At 40.9% G+C, this 21550-nt stretch overlaps 2 protein-coding genes across 10 annotated transcripts in view; one reads left to right on the top strand and one right to left on the bottom strand.

Annotated features, from left to right (window-relative positions):
- brd4 (bromodomain containing 4) overlaps window positions 1–9174 on the bottom strand; it is a 133525-nt gene extending 124351 nt beyond the window's left edge. For 3 of the 9 annotated variants that reach the window (XM_055664106.1, XM_055664105.1, XM_055664104.1), the window contains exon 1: window positions 5921–6409. Coding sequence is in view for 3 of the 9 variants with exons in the window: in XM_055664104.1 (XP_055520079.1) it covers window positions 5921–5967 (47 nt within the window). In the remaining 6 variants the exon portion in view is untranslated. Of the gene's footprint in view, window positions 1–5920; window positions 6410–9064 lie in introns of those variants that run through there. The other 6 variants (XM_055664101.1, XM_055664099.1, XM_055664103.1 and 3 more) reach the window with 4 other exon arrangements.
- Window positions 9175–14570: 5396 nt separating this feature from the next.
- On the top strand, window positions 14571–20877 carry LOC129714505 (volume-regulated anion channel subunit LRRC8C-like). The gene is made up of 2 exons (XM_055664158.1): window positions 14571–14708; window positions 17373–20877. Exons 1-2 carry the CDS (start codon window positions 14571–14573, stop codon window positions 19683–19685), a joined length of 2451 nt encoding a protein of 816 aa, XP_055520133.1. The 3' UTR covers window positions 19686–20877.
- Window positions 20878–21550: the final 673 nt, after the last annotated feature.

Raw genomic sequence — 21550 nt, 5'->3', positions numbered from 1 at the left:
GGTTTGTAGAAAACACAAAATAGGAACAGAATACCTATGACAACCAATAAATAGGTTGAGTAACTCAAATGATTCATAATCATGTCAACTTTATTTAAAGAGCAGAGGAGATAAAAACACAAATTTTTCGTCATTAAAGCAGGATACTTACCTCAGAAAAAGCAGTCAGGTTAATTTCATATAAATTAGGTATGTTACAAAGCCTACCTGAAGCGTCGCTGAAAATCTGGCGCTGAGGGTGTGCGTGATTGTGGCGCCGTTTAGAGGGGGGCGGGTTTAAAACGCGATTTTCACTAGGCTGTTCCAATCGAAGATGTTCAGCCTAGTAAATCATTAACGAAAAATCGCTGAAAGACCCCGTCGCAAAAGGTATTATTAGTTTTTATGGCCTTGTATAATAGTTATAATAGTTTAAAAATCACTCTCTAAACCCGCGACCTCACGCAACCACAGGGCCGCATGGAGCTGTATACAGAAGGTATGTAGCTTATTTTTACATTAAAAAAGGGCTTCTTAAGAACCCTTTATACAAAGTTTACTATTGCGAGTAGCTAATTTTGGGCTCTTTATATCCCGCAGTATTTTTCTGGGCATTTGAGGGCACAAAACTAGCGCAATGTGAACGTTCTAAACCAGCGCGTTCACAGGATCCCACTAGAAAGCTGATTTAAATGGACTTTAATTTACAGCAATTGAACACTAAATTCCTTCCATTTGGCCTATAAATTAATGTAAATGAGATTTCAAAATCATGTTTTATTGTGAATTATTTATGAATATTATTTGGATACTTGGGCTATTTAAAAATGTTAATCATTTATTAAGAAATGGATAGATGTTTAGATCTAGTAATTGAAGTTTGAAATTAGCTACACTTGGGTAACTAACTAATTATATGTTTTAATTTCAGGTCATCCAAGTAAGATTATTTTATATTTGTTTCAGAATGGTTCAATCTACGATAACTGAAAATTTCATTCAGTTCTCTTAATTTTTAAGAAGGTTATGGCCTTTTGACAGCACACGATCAGCTTTTTTGTCTTGTCCATAGAAAATCAATAGAGAACAAGATGCTAATTTCCAAGTATGAAAATGGCCATAACATTTTAAATACTTGAGATATGAAAGTGAATTAGGTGTCAAATTAAACTTCTTTTTATGCTTTATCTGATGGGATAAATTACAGACTTGATTTTTTAAATCTCAAAATTTTGTAACATTGCTATATTAATTGTTCACATAAATTCAACATTGGACACTTTCAAAGAAGTTTGATTGGGTAATTTGGTCACAATTGCCAGGCATAGCACTGCCATTATATGCAGTCAAGCTAGAAAAAAAAAAAAAAAAATCTTTCAATATCCCAACTTGCCACTATCTAGCAAAGCATGCTGGAAATGTATTTGTATGTCAAATAAGGACAAGAATAGTGCCCCCCCCCCCGGTGAACAAATGGCATGAATGAGATTAAAACATAATGAATTACGATATTCAACGATCTTTCACAAGAGCATTACGCAACCAAATTTTACAGGACAATTGCCCATGGCCCAGGCACCATTAAAATCAGCCGCATGCAGGAAGTTTACATTGTAGCTAGAATGTGAAGATCGAAGATGGTTGCAAAGTTTTAAGATTTGCTGAAATTTTAGAATTCTAAAAGTAAGGATATTGTTCAGCAGAGATGCAAATCAGAAAGACAGGAGAGAGGGGTACAAATTAATTGGTCCATGATACTGGAAACCGAGGTTTGGATGACCTCACAATTATTATTTTGTTTTTTTATGTTTCAAAATAGACTTTATTCAAGTAATAAATATATACAAAACAGGAACTGTGCAAAAAAACTCATCCTACATTCTCGGAGGCTTTACATTCAATACAGTTTATACACATTGCACAAATTTCACGTTTATCCCCCACCCTTGGCACTCATGTGGCCCACTGGCGTTGAATCCCTTCCCTCATTTTTTTGGGACATCTCCACCACTCCCTGCCCCCCCCCCCCCCCCCCCCCCATGTCCAGCAGAGGAGGAAGGACCCTAGACTGTGGTCCTCCCCCACCGAGCCTTATGGCACATGTAAGACACAGGCCAGCCAGGAGTGTATTCCATAGAGGAGTTCACAGTGCAAAAGTAACACAGGAGTGAGACAGGGTGGAGTTTGCCAACATTACTCACGTAATTTACACCACTAAATTTCTTATTCAGCCTCTGGAGTTGCTAAAAAGGAGAATGTTGGTACTCATTATCCACAAAGATAATGATGACCTTGTCTGCGAGGAGGGAGGCGGCACACACTCCACCACGGCTAATTTAAACGTGAGAAAATATACCAGAGAACGTGTTAATGGCATGTAACAACATTGTGAAACTTTCCAAAAGAATCAGTTTATTACACAAAAAAATCTGAATCTAGCAGATATTTCAGAAGTAGGCCCAGAATAGACCGGATTTCCTAACCTACCATGCTGTTTTGTTTCCAGTCAACTTTATGCTCCGGGCCTCCTGATTAAACAATACATTTTTTACAACTAAGTCTGAAGAAGTCTCAACCTAAAACGTCACCCATACCTTCTCTCCAGAGATGCTGCCTGTCCCACTGAGTTACTCCAGCTTTTTGTGTCTATCTTCATTTTTACAACAAATCTCATCTGGGGAAAAAAATCACAGCCCAAAAAAGGCAAAAATTGAAGAACCTGTTTTGTCACCTTCTAGGAATGTTGTTTTTTTTTTTAAATTAACCAAATAACAAGATTTCCCACTTTCTCTCACACCTTGTAAACCCTAAAGGCTGTATTACAAACATATTGTTTAACCAGAAAGAGCAAAATTCATCAAAAAGTGCACTTTTAAATAACTTATTCTAATTAACAATTGAGTACTCCTGTAACCTTTAACATGTTCATCATTAACTTTGAAGGGGAGTACCAGCAGTCGGAAGAGAGAATAATTTCAGCCACAATAAGTGGATATATCATTTATTTCTTACAAGAATTGCATCTTACTCTATTTTTGTCAAATAGCTACCAAAATAAAAATGGTAGCACAAATGAGTAATCTGGGCAAATTAAATTCAGTTTTTGAAATGGAGATACCAAACTGCAGTTTATTGCCATTGTGTGCAATTCAGTGCATTCCAGGTGCAAAAGAGGGCACAGAATTGACTGAAACTGTCCAATACAACAATGTAAATACTTACAGATGAAAATTAATCCTATCAGCCATGTACACTGTTAAGAAAATTGCTCTCATCTGGATTCAACCAGGAACATAAATCCCCAAAATTGTGAATGGTGTAAACATGCTTCTTTCATTCTGCTACTTATTCCCACTCATGCTACCCATCGCCTCTCATCATCTTGATCTCACAATTTTTTTCTTTTTGCTCATCATCAGAGGAGCCACAGGACAGTTAAACACAACGTAAAGATGACACTACTTCACTGAGATGAAGAAACAGTCAAATTCCAAACAAACACTCACCCCCACATCAACCCAACATACACACAAACGGCTAAATTCAGGCACAGAATCTCAATGCGGTATTATTTAATATTACAGCCAGACCTGTGCAAGAGATGGTGGATCCAATTGAAGAAGAGACAAATTTGACAGGCCTAATTAGCTTCACATCCAACAGCGCTTAATTCAATCAAGGAATCATATTTCAGCCTAGGTTCGTTAGTTAAATGTTTAAGAAGGAACTGCAGATGCTGGAAAATTGAAGGTAGACAAAAATGCTGGAGAAACTCAGCAGGTGAGATATCAGTTTTCCAATCTAATGTACTTCATGATGGCAAATACATATTCAAAGCTAAGCTTCCTTATTATGCAGAGTGAAAAACGTCTAGCATAAAGCAATAAAGAGTTTCACAATTTCATGGACTTAAATCACAAACCATCCAAGGTGCAAGACAGCCTCTACAGACTCCAATTTAACTATTTGGAACTGCCAGAGTAATTCTGTTTGTCGATTTCCAATAGCAATTTAAACCATGCAAACTATTTAACATTGTCATATTCGATTTGACAAATGCAATGATACCATTTCTACCGTAAAACTAAAGTGAAAATTCAGAGATAAAACGCGTCCAACCATGCCACAAAATATTGAAATTGACCAGCTGCAGTGATAAAATAAATTTCCATAGTACTAAATATTTTATGAGATACAGATTTGATAATGGATAGGGTCACCTCAGTGCTTGAAAATGATAATGAAATACAATATTAATTTTTTTAAATCAATAAAATAATTGAATCCAGAGTAGTAGACATTGCATTCATTTGCTCAGTTTCTTAATTACAAATTTAACCAATGCTCCAAATTTCATTAAGTTGAAGGAATTCCTTTGAGCTGCATTCCCAGCGATGCGTGTATTGCACGTTATTAATTCAAATAGGAAAAATCATTTTACATTCACAAACCAAGATACAACACAACTTGGCCAGTCTTTTCATCATAATTAACAATATAATATTCCTACATTTCCTATCATTTTTACAGTGAAAGGTTGAGGAGAATTGATTATAGACAATATTGTTTCAAGAGTAATTCTTAGGAATACATTTGCATCACATTTAGCAAACATAGCACACCATTCTTCAAGTGGAAATATTAATTTGCATAAAAGGTAAATAAATCACTGTTTTAAACAGGCTGTACAAGATTCGTGTAATCAGTTAAATAACTAAAGGCCACAAGATAGGGACTTTGTGTCTATGCTATACAAACAGAGCCCCAAACTAAAATGTCATAATTAAAACATCCCATGTGTTCAATGTAGATCACAGAATACTGTAATGTTTTCATGTCCACATAGAATTGCATAAGAAATTCGATTGCTGATTGTTAATAGTAGTGTGCATATATCAAATTGAGTCAAAACTGCCATCACGTTAGCTTTAATCAAGATTGTGATCAATACAATTTTGTCACACAGAAAAGCAGAGCATGCAAATTGCACCATATTTCAAACATGGGTTTCAAGACAACGTTCAGATTGTCATAACGAATGGCCGAACTCTTAGTTTCATAATTATACCACCAAGTACACGTGTATCTTGGTCACGTTCTGAATTCATAATTTAACAACGCTGGAGATGGGTAGCAATTAACTAACTATCGTCACGTGAAACTGAGCCTTTTCTGCAAACGACTTTACAATGCCTCCATTTAATAAGATCGAGTGCATCAACTTCGCACTTCCGCGCATTCGCGTACTGGTTGAAATGGCCGGCACCTGAACCCATATCTAAGGTAAACAAATCAAAGCAGTTATCCACAGGCTTGGCCAGCTTACAAAAGCCTATACCAATGCTTGCGTTCAAATACCGAAATCACATATTACCGTCGATATTACCTATATTAGGACCAGGTAATCAACAATAATGTAATAGATACATAACTAACTTTCTGGAATACATTTGAAGTATTTTATTGTGTAAAAGTAGGGGCGAACACAGCACTGAGTGAAATGATGTACTCTCTTACAACTAAAGACTTTGCTATTGCTGCCATTTCGGCTCCGTAGCTATCCGTCCGGGGAAGTAGACGCTATTAATTAATAGGCCCCAAAAAAAAACAGGTCAGGGAGGGAGGCGGCGGAATTAATGCACAAGAAGCACTCTGCTGCCACCCACACCATCCATTGCGGCCACACACCGACGTCCATCTTTAGGCGGCGCCGCCGCTGTGCGGAAAGGGTAACGGGCGTTTCTTTCCTTCTTGAAATGAAAGTGGCGGCGAGCACCGAGACGGCCCCGGCGCTGGGCCTCACACACACACACGTACAAAATGGCGTCAGGAAGCCGTTTCCCGCTCGGCGCCGATAACAATAAAAGCCGATCGCCCGGCCTCTCCTTCCTTCCCTCCCTCCCCCCGCCCGCAGTTTGGCCTTGTCCCCGCCGGCACTCACCGAGTCGTTGGGCCTGCCGGGGCCGCAGAACCGCCTTCACTTTCCATGCTGCCGCTTAAAATCCAGCTGTCGAAAACGGCAACCGAGTGCCGGCGCCTTCGGGAGAGTTTTTAAACCTATATTACACCCGTTTCGTTTGGGGATTTCTACATAAATCCGACGAGAAGCGACTCCCTAAAGCCGAGCCTACGCTCCGCAAATGGCACCCCGACGACACCTTATATACCCCCCGCCATCTTGGACGCGCCGATTGGCCAGCGCGCCCCACGTGACGGAAAACCGCCCGTCCCCATTGGCTGCGGCCTCCCACGTGACCGCGGGCCCGCATCACCATTGGTTACCATCACCGTGTGAGTCATGGCGACGGCCGGCCGCTGACGTCGGAACCTCCGCGATGGGGGAAAAAGCGAAAGCCATTCCCGGAATCCCGGTTTGATTTTTTTTTTCCTAGCGGGCACCGAAGGAGAGGGAATGATTTCCTCCCTCACCCCCTCCTCCTTCCATGACAAAAAGGGGGTGGTCCATCACGTGACGGGGGCGCCGCGCGGCGATTGGCCGGCCTGCCCTCCTGGCACGTGATAGCTGACACCCTCGTTCCCCTCCCCCCCCCGCCTGAGACAGACATAAAGTGTTGGAGTAACTCAGTGGGTCAGGCAGCATCTCTGGAGATAGAAAATAGGTGCAGGAGTAGCCCTTCAAGCCTGCACCGCCATTCAATATGATCATGGCTGATCATCCAACTCAGTATCCTATTCCTGCCTTCTCTCCATACCCCCTGATCCCTTTAGCCACAAGGGCCACATCTAACTCCCTCTTAAATATAGCCAATGAACTGGCCTCAACTACCTTCTGCGGCAGAGAATTCCAGAGATTCACCACTCTCTGTGTGAAAAAAGTCTTCCTCATCTCAGTCCTAAAAGATTTCCCCCATATCCTTAAACTATGACCCCTTGTTCTGGACTTCCCCAACATCGGGAACAATCTTCCTGCATCTAGCCTGTCCAACCCCTTAAGAATTTTTGTAAGTTTCTATAAGATCCCCCCTCAATCTTCTAAATTCTAGCGAGTACAAACCGAGTCTATCCAGTCTTTCTCCATATGAAAGTCCTGACATCCCAGGAATCAGTCTGGTGAACCTTGTGATAGACACAAAGTGCTGGAGTAACTCAGCGGGTCAGGCAGCATCTCTGGAGAGAAGAAATTAAAGGAAGGGTCTCGACACAAAACCTCACCCATCCTTTTAGTTTAGAATTACAGCGTGGAAACAGGCCCTTCAAAATGCTGGCCAGCAACCTCTGCACACTAACGCTATCCTACACACTGGGTACAATTATACAAAGGCGGTTAATCTGCACGTCTTTGGAGTGTGGTAGGAAACCGGAGCATCCGGAGAAAACCCACACATTCATGGGCAGAACGTACAAACTCTGCAGATAACACCAGTAGTCAGGATTGAACCCGGGTCTCTGATGCTGAAAGGCAGCATCTCTACTATTGGACCACTGTGCCTTTTCTCCAGATATGCTGCCTATCCCACTAAGTTACTCCAGCATTTGTGTCTTATCTTCGGTGTAAAATCAGCATCTGCAGTTCCATCCTATACAGAACATCTACTCGCCGCTGCTTCACAAGTCAGACACAAAATGCAGCAGTGTCTCAGTGGGACAGGCAGCATCTCTGGAGAAAAGGAATAGGGGATGTTTTGAGTCGACACTTCTTCAGACAGACAGGGGAGAGGGAAGTAAGAAATATGGAAGAGTACGGTGTGAAAAGGACAGAGCAGATGAGGTGCTGTTCAAGGAAATGTAGAATGGTTCATTGTTAGCTGAGCGGAAAGTAACAATGAGCCATAACATCAGTAAAATTAATCAGGAGGATAGAGAAACTAGTAGAACTAGCGTGGGGGAGAGACACATAGAGGGAGAGAGAAAGCAAGGGTTACTTGAAGTTAGAGAAATCAATATTCATACAGCTGGGTTGTAAGCTGTCCACGTGAAATATGAGGTGCTGTTCCTCCAGTTTGCCCTGCGTCTCACTCTGACAGTGGAAGAGACCCAGGACAGAAAGACAAATGGGAGGGGGAGTTAAAGTGTTAAAGCAACCCAGAGATCACATAGGCCAAGGCAGATTGAGCAGAGGTGTTCAGCGAAATGATCGCCCAGTCTGAGCTTGGTCTCGCCGATATATAAGAGTCAGGCAGACAAACAAGATAGACACAAAAAGCTGGCGTAACTCAGTGGGACAGGCAGCATCTCTGGAGAGAAGGAATGGTGACGTTTCGGGTCGAGACCCTTCTTTAGACTGAGCTATTGAATGGACTGTTGGACTTTAAGGACGTGACTCGTGGGATAACAAAGGTTGCGATAAGGGTGAACTGGTTTACTTCTGGAAGGGAAAACAGGCTGACTTATTCACGTCCCTAAATTAAAGGAACAGAATTAGGCCATTCGGCTCTTAAAGATAGCGGAGTCAGTGGAGAAGGCAGGAACGGGGTACTGATTGGGGATGATCAGCCATGATCACATTGAAGGGCCGAATGGTGTACTCCTGCACCTATTGTCTATTGTCTATTCCACCATTTCAACCATGGCAGTGCTAGCTTTCCCTCTCAACCCCATTCTCCTGCATTCTCACCATAACTCCCGACCACCATTGTGTGTGGAATTGAGGGCCCACCCAATTCAAAATTTGAATTCTAAGTTGGTACCCAATTCAAAACGCGAATTCTAAGTTTGTATACAATACACAGGGATGATACCAGAACTAATAGTTATTATAACTGTGTAGGAAGGAACTACAGATGCTGGTTTGCACAGAAGATAGACACAAAGTGCTGGAGTAACTCCACGCGTCAGACAGCATCTGTGGAAAGAAGGAATGGGTGAGGTTTCGGGTGGGGGGGGGGGGAGGGACCTTTGTTCAGACGGGCAGGGTAGGACGATGAGGCGGCAAGATGATGTACCCGAGGCCGCGGCTCCAGCACTCGGGCCCGTACCGAGGCGCCGCCACCTCCCCTTCTCGCCCACTTTCAACCCATTTTGTTTCCGCCTCACCATCTCTCTCCCCCCCACACACACCCCAATAAACCTATACATATATATAGAGCAGTTGAATTCGCGTTGCTTGCCGTAAATTTTATTTTACCTGTGGTTTGCGCCCGCGGCCTTCCGATTCCACCCGACCTTTCCGCCCCTGCGTGACGCCAGACGCCGGCTGGCAATCATCCGGAGGTCCCGCCTCTCCCCTTAACCCTTGCAGTTCCCCTTGGGGGTGGGCACTCAGGAGTCAAGAGTGTTTTATTGTCATATGTCCCAGATCAAATCTTATCTTGCAGCAGCACAACAGAATATGCAAACATAGTACACTGTAAACAATAAGGATAAAGGGGAAATCCTTTAAAACCGAGATGAGAAGAACTTTTTTCACACAGAGTGGTGAATCTCTGGAACTCTCTGCCACAGAGGGTAGTTGAGGCCACAGTTCATTGGCTATATGTAAGAGGGAGTTAGATGTGGCCCTTGTGGCTAAGGGGATCAGGGGGTATGGAGAGAAGGCAGGTACGGGATAAGTTGGATGATCAGCCATGATCATATTGAATGGCGGTGCAGGCTCGAAGGGCCGAATGGCCTACTCCTGCACCTAATTTCTATGTTTCTATAAACTGGAAACCAGAGTGTGTATATATACATACACACAAAATGTATAAAAATTACCTTTATTTAAATCTGACAATTTGCACTTTAACCATATGTGATTTTTCCGATTACAAATCTCAAATCGTACAGAGTACAGAGGCAAATAAATAAACGATGGGTCTTTGTCCCAAACATTGTGGAGGGCACTGTATATATACATTTTAGTATCTATGGTCCCCCAATTTGTTGTAGTTGCCTTGGGATTGTCATTGTTCAATCCAGCTTCAGACTTTTAAATTATGATGAAATATTAAATTGAGTTGGGAATGTGCTGTGTAGTAAGGAACTGCAGATGCTGGTTTACATTGAACATAGACACAAAATGCTAGTGTAACTCAGCAGGTCTGGCAGCATCTCTAGAGAATAGGAAAATATGACATTTCGGGTCGAGACCCTTCTTCAGACTGAGAGCCAGGTGAAAGGGAAATGAGAGATATAGATGGAGATATCGAGAGATATTATTCTATATCTATTTCTGCAATTCTTCCCTACATTTTTTTGTGAACCAACATCTGCAGTTCCTTATATCCACACGCTGATGTCCAATCTTTCTCATTTGGAGGTTCATTGTTGTCTTGTCTCATTATTGTCATATGTCCCAGATGGAATAATGAAAATCTTACTTGCAGCAGCACAACAGAATATGCAAACATAGCACACTATAAACAATATAATAAACGAGAGAAAACAAATTCAGTGTGTGTGTATTTATGCACATACTCACAAATACACATAAATAATAATAATAATAATAAACTTCATTTCAGACTCAAGGTCCAGACAAGGGACAACATTACATAAAAATGCATAATATATTAAAAACATCATAAAGTACATATACAATCTTAGTATATCACTTATAAAAGCATCACACATTATATATACATTAAAAAAAACCACAATACATGAATTAAAATCCAGAATAAAAAGAATTAGATCATATTAGTGCAAATCTATTATATATTAAAACTGTGTGTGTGTATTATGTAATTGTGTGTATGTATGTATATGTGTGTATGTATGTTTACACCGAAGATAGATACAAATCTAATCTAATCAATAATTAGATTGCTTCTATACGCACACTAACGTACACAAAAAACAACAATAATAGTGCAATAATAACATTAAGCGTCTGTCTGAAGCCCAACAAATGCTCTCAAAGACTCTCTTCCAGATCCCACCCCCTTTTAAATCTCGGGATTGGCGGTAAATTCGCTCTCTGGGTGGGGTGGGGAACGTTGACTTGTTTAGAAGGCGAGGAGCGTTCGCACCTCGGTCTCTCCCGACGGTTGGAGCGGCCGTTGGAAGGACAAGCCCGATCACTCGACAATCTCTAGACATGAATACCTCAACAAAGTTGACAGAATCTCAGACAGAATCTCAACTGGCTGCACCCTCGGCGGTTCATTGAAGTGTTTAAACTCCGAGCACAAACGTTCGTTGGGTGTGAATCCTGTCAGTAAGTGATTGTCTCCTTTACTTTCTCTAGAGCTTCCTTGCTTGCACTAAGTAATCGAGGGAACCAGGACACATCTTATTTTGAGTTATACTTTAACGAAAGTACCATTCTCCCGAAGCATCGCCGGGTCCATCCTGTGAGCAGTAGTTATTGCATTGCAGTCTGGCAGCTTGTCCCACTACACGTTCATTATCATTATCTGTTGAAGACATTGACTGAAATCAAAATTCTGATGGGCCTTCGGTCTACAGCCATTGTAAGGCATTTCAGGATAGCCCAACACGTGGGTATCACAGGTCTGTGATGCCACCTTTGAACTGTTTAATTTCACCACTAAGTTATCATCGCTGAAGGTCATTGTGTCAAGTCAAGTTTATTCGTCACATACACATACGAGATGTGCAGTGAAATGAAAAGTGGCTTTTGTTCCCCAACTGCACAGTTGAACAGGTTAAAATAAATATACTCGTTCTCCAGCCTATCTTTACTATTAAAATAAACACCACGATGTGCTGGAATAACTCACAGGGTCAGGCAGTCTCTCTGGAGAACATGGATATGTGACTTTGTGGTTGGGTCTCTTCTTCACAACTTTTCTATATTTGTTTAGCTGACTTTCAGAGATTGTTTTTAGAAAAAAATGTCATGTTTTCATGTAATAAAAAGAAACTGCAGATGCTGCTTTGTTCCAAAGATATAACAAATATAGGTCTGATGCAACATCACCTCTCCATTTTCTCCAGCAATGCTGCCTGACCTGCTGAGATTCAGATTCAGATTCAATTTTAATTGCAATGTCAGTGCCAGTGACCTGCAACGAAATGCATTTACTCCAAGAGCATAGCAAATGATTCCAATCTAATAATGTCATGTTTAATAAGTGTCGGGGGGGGGGTTGGTGATTTTCAGTCACCGAGGTACGTTGTTGAGTAGAGTGACAGCCGCCGGGAAGAAGCTGTTCCTCGACCTGCTGGTTCGGCAACGGAGAGACCTGTAGCGCCTCCCGGATGGTAAGAGGGTAAACAGTCCATGGTTGGGGTGAGAGCATTCCTTGGCGATGCTGAGCGCCCTCAGCAGACATTGCTTTGGACAGACTCGAAGGTCACCCAGCATGTCTCCATCTTTGTCAAGGATCAACATTGGCAGTATATAAATGCTGTCAAGTAAATAATGACATTCCATGCTTGACAGAGAAGGTCACCAGGCTGCAAGGACAATATCAGTCTAACTGCCTGCATGCAATGGCCCCGTGGTTGTTCAAGTGGAGGAGGAGCATTCAGGGTGGTATTGGGAACCTTGGTGCCTTGTAGAAGGGGTGCCCTCGGTTACAAACTGCTACCTATTTGAAAGATGGACTTGTGTGGAACAGTCTGTTGTTCCTACATTGCCTCATGAGACTCCACTAAAGCAGAGTGGAAGCAAGTCATCCTCAATCTCGAGGAATTGCCTGAGAAGTATACTTCAGAAAATGGAAGGTGGTGCCCTGCGCTATCAATTATAGAAACAGAGAAAATAGGTGCAGGAGTGGGCCATTCGGCCCTTCGAGCCAGCACCGCCATTCAATATGAACATGGCTGATCATCCAAAATCAGTACCCCGTTCCTGCTTTCTTCCTATATCCCTTGATTCCCTTAGCCCTATAAGCTAAATCTAACTCTCTCTTGAAAAATGATGTGGCTACATTTTAAAAGTATCTTATGCAAGCTAAGGAGAATATAGAACACAGTCTACTATAGTGAAGACACTAATATGTCTTATAAACAATTAATATTTTACATCATGATTTGGGGAAAGGTCATTGATCTGAGACATTAACTCTGGTTTATGTTTTGTTCCTATCAACCAACATTTAAAACATAACTTTTACCTGCAGACGAAAAGTACACAATACAAACCTTCAGCAATCAGAAATTTGAATATCAATCTAACAAGCTCATTTAACCTGAACTAATTTTAAAGATGAAATTAATCATGCAACATGGTTTTTTTCACTCTTTCTCCGACAGAATGCTGAAATAGAAATGCAGATTATTGCTCCCAATCTGCTGTCTTTCGTCTGACAGTCTGCTCAGCTGGAACGCAGCCAAGCTATTGTGTAAATTCCCAGGAATAAATTCTGGACTGAAGAACATTAAGATCAGCCATCTTCCTAGTTCAATTAAGCATATAAGCATCAAAAATAACACGTTAAATTATATTTAAATTGAATAGAATAATGTGTCCCATCGATATATTCCAAACACTTTGATCAATTTGTAAGTGCAGGAAAGTACAATAACTACCATCAGCTTTGGTTAGAAAAGCATTAAGGTCTCAGACAAAAACAAAAAGTAGCCTATCTAATTAAACATTCACCAAGAACAGATAAAACCAAAACCAAATTTTTGATGATAATGTAAAATAACAGAAAATGTTGGCGATGCTCAGCAGGCCAAGCTGTTCCTGTGGTCAGAAAACTGGATCTGATGATTCCTCAAAACATGAAGTGAAACATCCTATGGTTTGAAAATTATATTAGGGTCTTCACCATATTAGACTATTATATATTCTTATTAGCCTGCAGAAAGAATGAATAATTTTAAAATTTAGTAACATATTAGCAGTTAAAAAATCCCACAATACTATAATTATTTTGTTTTTTTACAACAATGTGAAGCAGAAAAAATACTTTTAAATATCAGTCCCAGTGAAATCCAAACTTAGTATCAGTAAAAGTAAGTAGGTTGTTGATGAACACTGAATCATGTACATTGAGTTACCCAATGATCGAGGTAATGGAATGAGTGGTTAAGCCATTCATACCACCTAACCCACGTTTAATATCTGCTCCATGCTGTTATTTAGATAGCACAGTCTGGCCACTATAACCAAACTCTGTTATAAAGAGGTCCATTAAAACAAGGGCGTACTGTAGATTGGGTATTAGAATCAACATTGGTGCTCGTGAGGAAGGAAAGAAAAAGCCATCCAATTTTGTGGTCGTCATTATAATCCAGTGAATCCAGCTGGAGTTGGCTGTTGATGGTGTTCTGATGAGGACAAGAACAAACTCACCTTGGCTGTGAGTGGGAACGGGCCCTTCAGCCCATAATGTCCATACCTAACATTATAGCAAGTTAAACTAATCTCCTTTGCCTGCACATGACCCATTCCCTACATATCCATGTGGCTATCGAAAAGCCTCTTAAATGCCAATATCGTATCTGTGTCTACCACCATTCTCTGTTCCCGACATCTTCTTTAAACTTTGCCCTGCTGACCTTAAAATTATGCCCTTTAGTCTTTGACATTTCCACCATGAGAAAAAGATGTCTATCCCTAATGTATATGCCTGTCATAATTAAAAAAACTTATTTCAGGTCTCCCCTCAACCTCCAATGCTCCAGAGAAAACAATCCAGGTCTGTACTAACTCTCCTAGCCAATACACTGAATGAATTGGAAAATTTCTTCTGCTCTTGATTTTACTTCATTATCTTTTCTTCCCAGTAGAAATGATTCCAGTGACAGAACTATCATATTTTGGGGAACAAGACCCAGCATTCAAAATCCTGAAGCCCTGGTGGGATGTATTTGCAGAATATCTGACCCTTCTAATGGTTCTGGTGTCAATGTTTGGAGGAGCACTGCAGGTAAAAACAAAGGAAAGAGTGACCTATTGTAACCTGTCTGGGTCACTAATGCATTAGATTCTGTTGAGTTGACACCAAAAAGTACCGCTGATCATTAGTTTCTAAATGTAGGCATTTAAAATTAGAAGTGGTGAGGAGTTACTTTATTCTCCCCACAATTTTTGTCCTTTCAAGATATGAACTAAACTTGGACATGATTACGGGTATTGCCACTTCTTTAGGTTGAGTTCAGACAAAACATTGTTAAATAGGGAAGTGTCTCGATGCCGATTTAAATTAGCAAATATATTTTGGTGCCCCAATTTGCTGTAAATGCCAACAGAGAGAAAGGGTGCTTTTAGCTGAACAAGATAAAGTTATGGAAGTCTTTGATAATAACCTACTCACTGATGCTGAGTTTGGGTTTCAGTGGGGCGACTCAGCTCCAAACTTCATCAGAGATGAATGTGTGAGCTGAGGGCGACTGCACTTGACAACCAGGCACCAACTGTGGCATCATGGTGTCCTATTAAAATTAAAGTCAATGGGTAACACAGGGAAAACACTGCAGTGGTTGGAGTCACACAAGGGGAAGTAGTTGCGATTGCCAGGACAATCAACCCATCCCCACATCATCACTGCAGTTCCTCAGAACAGTGCCCTCAGCCCAGCCATCAGCAGCAGCTTCCTTCCAGCCAACATTAGGTCAGGAAAGTAGTGACAATGTTTGCTGATGAAGGCTTTGTGTTTAATTCCAAATGCAATTTATCAGTAAATATAAGCAGTCCATAACTATCTGGTTGAGTGTTGCATCAACAGCTCTGGAGAAGCTCAATATCATCAGGCCAAAACATCATTGGTACCCATCGATGTACCCAAACGTTAATTCCATCCACCACTGGCACATGTCCACAGATTCCCCTGTAATTACTCAACCAGGCAACTCCATCAGCATCTCTAAAGCCCACAATCTCCAGCACAAGACTATGAAGATAGACAAAGTCAACAGGTTCATGAGAATACTTTATACTTGCAGCTTCCCTTCTGAATTGCACACAATTCTGACCTTGAAATGTGCCAGTTATTCATCACTACATCAACATTCTGGAATTCCTTCCTCAAAAATACTGGGATTATCTTCACCAGAAGGGTTACTACTGCCCTAGATGTGGCTAGGAAATATATTTTTTTCTTGGTCATTAAAATCTACTGTAGATAAATATCAACCAGTTTACTATCAAACTTTATTGTAGATTATTATAAAAGTTTGGCATTCTGAGTAAATATGGATATATTTTCTTGATATTGTGAATTCCACATTTCTACACATTTAGAGGAATATGTAAAATGGACATAAGTAAAATCTATTGTTTAAGAAGGAACTGCAGATGCTGGAAAATCGAAGGTAGACAAAATTGCTGCCTCAGCTGGAAAATGCTGAGGCAGCATCTATGGAGGGTTACTGCTGCCCTAGACGTGGCTGAGAACAATCTACTTTATGTACACTTTTATATGCCTTTAATTGTCACTTCCTTTGCACCCAGTTGATTCATCTGAATCACATGGTATGATTGCCTCATTATATAGTACCTAGATAAAGCTAAGACAGCTGGAACAACCTGCAATTGCATTCATTTGAGAATATTGAAATATAATACGTGTTAGAATCATAGAACCTGCTTTCCTCCATCCCATATCCCTCCAAATCTCTCCTATCCACGTTTCTGTGTGAATGTTCTTTAAATGTTATACCTCTACCCATGCCTACACCCCCTTTTTTTAAACTGATGTTGTGGTCTTCAAAAATGAATTATTCTCTGAATTCTGTGTCTAGTTCTCTTGTGGCAAGATATTAGATTCAGATTCAATTTTAATTGTCATTGTCAGTGTATAGTACAGAGACAACGAAATGCATTTAGCATCTCCCTGGAAGAGCGACATAGCAAACGATTTGAATAAATAATAATAAGTGTCGGGGGGGGGGGGGGGGTTGGTGATTGGCAGTCACCGAGGTACGTTGTTGAGTAGAGTGACAGCCGCTGGAAAGAAGCTGTTCCTCGACCTGCTGGTTCGGCAACGGAGAGACCTGTAGCGCCTCCCGGATGGTAGGAGGGTAAACAGTCCATGGTTGGGGTGAGAGCAGTCCTTGGCGATGCTGAGCGCCCTCCGCAGACAGCGCTTGTTTTGGACACTCAATGGAGGGGAGCAATGGAGGGGAGCATATTATGTTTCCTTTATGCGAGAGATTATACACCCTCTTTGTTTTCAATCTAATGTCTTGTGCTGATGTCATTTACAACGCTGAGACCACACCTAAGCATTTACTTCCAATGGCATCTATATTGTTTATTGTGCAATAGTTCAGAGGAATAGACCAATAATCCTCTTCATTTACAGTGCCTATGTGTGGATTGTAAAGATCTCAACGCTCATAAACACATTTTCGCTGGCAACTGCCTACACTTAAGCCATGATGCTCTTGTCATCTGTCTTGCCACAAGGAAAACGATACAAAACTCAGTAAATAATTATATTTTGAAGACTATGACACAATTCATTAAAAAAATTTCGAGGTTTTGCTATAATAACAACATTTAAAAGACTCACAAGCTTTACATGCAATAAATAAGGAAAATAAATCTATAATCAAATGAATTTCTGTTCAGTGTGATTTGTCATTTTCAGGTATCAAATGGGCAGATTCTGTGTATCCCAGTGCCAGAGGGCCTCTCTATTCAGGAACGACAATGGAACAACTCAATTTTGGAAGGGCTTAAGCTTAATGTGTTTGCTTCCGGATTCCAGACTGGCCTAGATGTTCAGCAGTACTATCTGATTAACCAGTGGTGCTATGATAACGCAGTGATATGGTTTTCCAAGTATTTCCCTTATCTGGTGCTTCTACATTCTTTAATATTCCTCATCAGCAGCAACTTCTGGTTCAAATTTCCTGGTACAAGTTCTAAGATAGAGCATTTTATTACTGTCCTTGGGAAATGCCTTGACTCGCCATGGACCACCAAAGCACTGTCAGAAACTGTCTATGAGGAGTCTACCCCGAGAATGCCTGTAGTTTCTGAATCCAGTACAGATCAATCCTTATCCTCTATGGACAGTCCACTGAAAGTTGACTTTTCCGAATCATTATCACAAGAGATTGCATTCAGTAACGATGTTCTTAAAGGGGATAAGGTTTCTCTTCTGTCCAAAAGCTCCTCAGAAGTTCTGAAGTCTGCTGGTGGCATTATGGTAGACAACTCCTCCATGAAAATTTTGGATAAAAAGGAAGGTGAGCAGGCCAAATCCCTCTTTGAAAAAGTGAAGAAGTTTCGCCTGCATACCGAAGAGGGAGACATTCTCTATACAATGTACTTGAATCAGACCATTGTCCGCACTGTGCAAAGTGTGGTCATTCTTGTCTACATCAGCATTTTCATTCCTCAGATGCGTAACAACATTCACTGTGTCGATGCACTGCACATCACGGGATTCACTGACTTCTTCTGCATTCACGGCTTATGGAGAATGTTCCAAATGTTATCCTTGTTGTACATAACTGCTATAGCCTTGTATAGTTGCACGTGTCTCTACACACTGCACTGGATACTGTATTATAAATTGAAAGAGTATTCATTTGAAAACGTGAGAGTTGAAACTGGGATGGATGATATCCCAGATGTGAGAAATGACTTTGCATTCTTGCTTCATCTCATTGACCAGTATGACAAACTCTACGCCAGGAAATTTGCAGTGTTTCTGTCGGATGTGAGTGAAAATAAACTTCTCCAGCTCAATCTGAACCACGAGTGGACTCAGGAACGACTAAAGCAGCGTCTCATCACAAACATGGAGAACAAGGTTGAAATGCATCTCTTCATGATGCCTGGGATCCCCATCCAGGTGTACGACCTGACAGAGATTGAAGTGTTAAAGCTGGAGCTCATCAAAGGTGTCGCCATTTCTGCTGCTATTTCCAATCTGAAAATGATGAAAGAAATGTGGTTGTACAACTGCTCGGTTAAGGTGGAAAGGCAGGCTCTATTATTCCTAAAGGAGAACTTGATAACTCTGCGTGTGCGATTTGGTATCGCTGATGAAATACCACCATGGATATTCACCTTGAAAAATTTGCACGAACTCTACATCGAAGGGCAACTGCAAACAGACAGTAAAATCTCCACTGCCCTGCAGATGTTTTGTGAGCTGCCGAAAATAGATACCTTGCATCTGAAGACCAATATAACCAAACTTCCCAATGCAATTTTAGACATGGCAAATCACCTATTGTGCTTGGTAATTCACAACGAAGGGGTCAAAATAACATCACTTACAAACATTAAGAAGCTCTTTGGCCTGACTCTGCTGAGGTTGCTCCACTGCAACTTGGAAAGAATTCCCAGTGCCATCTTCAGTCTGACCAACCTACAGGAACTGGACCTTAAAGATAACAACCTGAGCTCAACAGAAGAGCTCGCCAGTTGCCAAAACCTCCGGAAGCTCATCTGCCTAAGGCTGTGGCATAACAATATCACTTCCATTCCTGTTCACATTGCTAAAATTCCAAAACTGGAAATGCTGTACCTCAATAAGAACAAGATTGAATTCCTGCCCCTGAGTCTATTTAAACTAACAAAACTACTCTTTCTAGATGTTTCCCATAATCACATTTCAAAGATTCCTCCTGATATTGACCAGCTAGTGGAGTTGCAACATTTTGCTATTGAATGCAATAAAGTGACAGAACTTCCTGAAAATCTTTTCTCCTGCACCAAACTCCGGGTTCTGAACATTTCGCACAATAACCTGACTTTTCTCTCTCCCTATATTGGACGTCTGCGTCAACTGCAACTCCTCGATCTTAAAGCCAACAAATTGGATAAGCTTCCAATTGAACTGGGACAGTGTGTTTGTCTCCGGAGAAACCAACTCTGTGTCGAGGATGACATTTTTAAAACATTGCCTCTAGAAGTCAGGGAGCAGATAGAAAATATGTCATGAATCTGAAACGTGAGTATTGAATAACCAGCATCTAAATCTTCTTCTCTACGAATTAGGGTAGTGACATTTTACAAAAATCTCATTGTAGTTCCACTTGGGAAGGAGAGGGAAGTAGAGAAGGGGATAAGGCGAGTAAAACAAAGGGGGGGGCAGATATTTGGGTTCTTGCACTTAACTTTGCACACAGCCAACAGCACAAGACATGCTATAAAACTATAAGAAATAAATTGTTAACTGTGAGTTGATTCAAATATCCCTTATGATATAGACAAGTTAAAGAGCTGCAAGAAAGTGTTTGAACTTTCTGAAAATCTTTTCTCTTGTTCCCAACTCTGGGTTCTGAACATTACACACAATAGCCTGACTTTTAACCCTTCCTCTATCGGACAATGCATTTGTGCCAACAATTGATTATGACTTCATCTACCATCATAAACACTCATTCTCTCCATTGCCACCACACTGCGTTGGCCTCTGAAAGCATCTCCCAAACTCTCAGGAGCAGCAGCAAGCACTTGACAACACCACCACCTGCAGGTTCCTCTCCAAGTCACACCTGACCTGGCGAGATTTTGCTGTTCACTTGTAGTCACTGGATTTTAATGACGGAATATTCTGACAGCACTTTCGTCAACACCTGCACACAAGGATCTGTAGAGTGAGAAAAAGCTTTCATCTCATAAGGATATAGCAGGAAGTACAGACAATAGACACAAAATGCTGGAGTGACTCAGTGGGACATGCAGCATCTCTGGAGAGAAGGAATGTGTGACGTTTCAGGTCGAGACACTTGTGCAGACGTGGGTTTAATACTAAAAAAGACAAAAAGTGCTGGAGTACCTCAGTGGGTCAGGGAGCATCTCTGGAGAACACTGATATGTGATGTTTTGGGTCAGGACTGAAGAAAGGCCTGACCTGAAACACCACCTATGCATGTTCTCCAGAGATCTTGCCTAACCCACTGTGCTTTCAAGCACTTTGCGTCTTTCTTCTCATCAGTTTGGCTTAAATTAAACTCCAGACTGGAGATATTTTCAGAAAAATCTATTGATGTTCACTGAAGGCCCTAAAGTCCTCTGGATGCAATGGATGGCTTATGCAATATTTGATACACAACAGAATAGTCTTAACTTTTATATTACCTCTGATAGAGACTAAATAAACCAGCAACTTGATTAAATCCTTTTTTCCCCTCAGTTCTCTATTTACATTTTATGTAATTTATTTTTTAAAAGATGAAAAACTGCTTGCTGCTTATATAATCCAATTTAAGCACCCTAGATTGGTAACAGAATGTAATTCTCAATTGTAAGTAATTTTACTGAAAATTGTAGTTTGAATTCTTAGCACATTTCTATCTTTCCGAGAGCTGAATAGTTATTTCTGATTTTTGAAAACTGCATGATATCCATAAAACACAAAGTGTTTTTCCAATTCCTTTTAGTTTACGTTTAAACTTGACTGATTTATTAGCATTAAATAATTAACTGATTTTGAGATTGCAGTCTGAGTCAGTGCATCATTATACCTGGAAAGGGTAAATATAGCCCCATTTCATTTTACTCATTGAAAAATGCAAGAACATAGGGGATTGCAGATGCTGGAATCTGGAACAAATAACACTCAATGGGTCATGCAGCATGTCAGAAGAATATTGATAAGCAACATTTTGGTTCAGGAACTTTTTTCAGAAGAGGCCCGATCTGAAACATTGCCTATCCAAGTTATCTAGATATGCTTAAGAAAGAACTGCAGATGCAGGAAAAATCAAAGGTAGACACAAAATGCTGGAGAAACTCAGCGGGTGAGACAGCATCTATGGAGAGAAGGAATTGGCGATGCTTCGGGTCGAGACCCTTCTTCAG

The sequence above is a fragment of the Leucoraja erinacea genome, chromosome 39 (assembly GCF_028641065.1).
Source record: "Leucoraja erinacea ecotype New England chromosome 39, Leri_hhj_1, whole genome shotgun sequence".
NCBI lineage: Eukaryota > Metazoa > Chordata > Chondrichthyes > Rajiformes > Rajidae > Leucoraja > Leucoraja erinaceus.
Note: the sequence above shows the minus strand (reverse complement) of the source record. Positions and strands in the feature narration are given on the sequence as shown.

What these genes read in the sequence shown, in the direction of transcription:
- LOC129714505 (XM_055664158.1), top strand. Translation starts at nt 14,571, where the DNA reads ATGATTCCAGTGACAGAACTATCATATTTTGGGGAACAAGACCCAGCA. An exon ending in TGTTTGGAGGAGCACTGCAG is followed by an intron (nt 14,709 to 17,372) that starts GTAAAAACAAAG and finishes TGTCATTTTCAG; the next exon opens with GTATCAAATGGGCAGATTCT.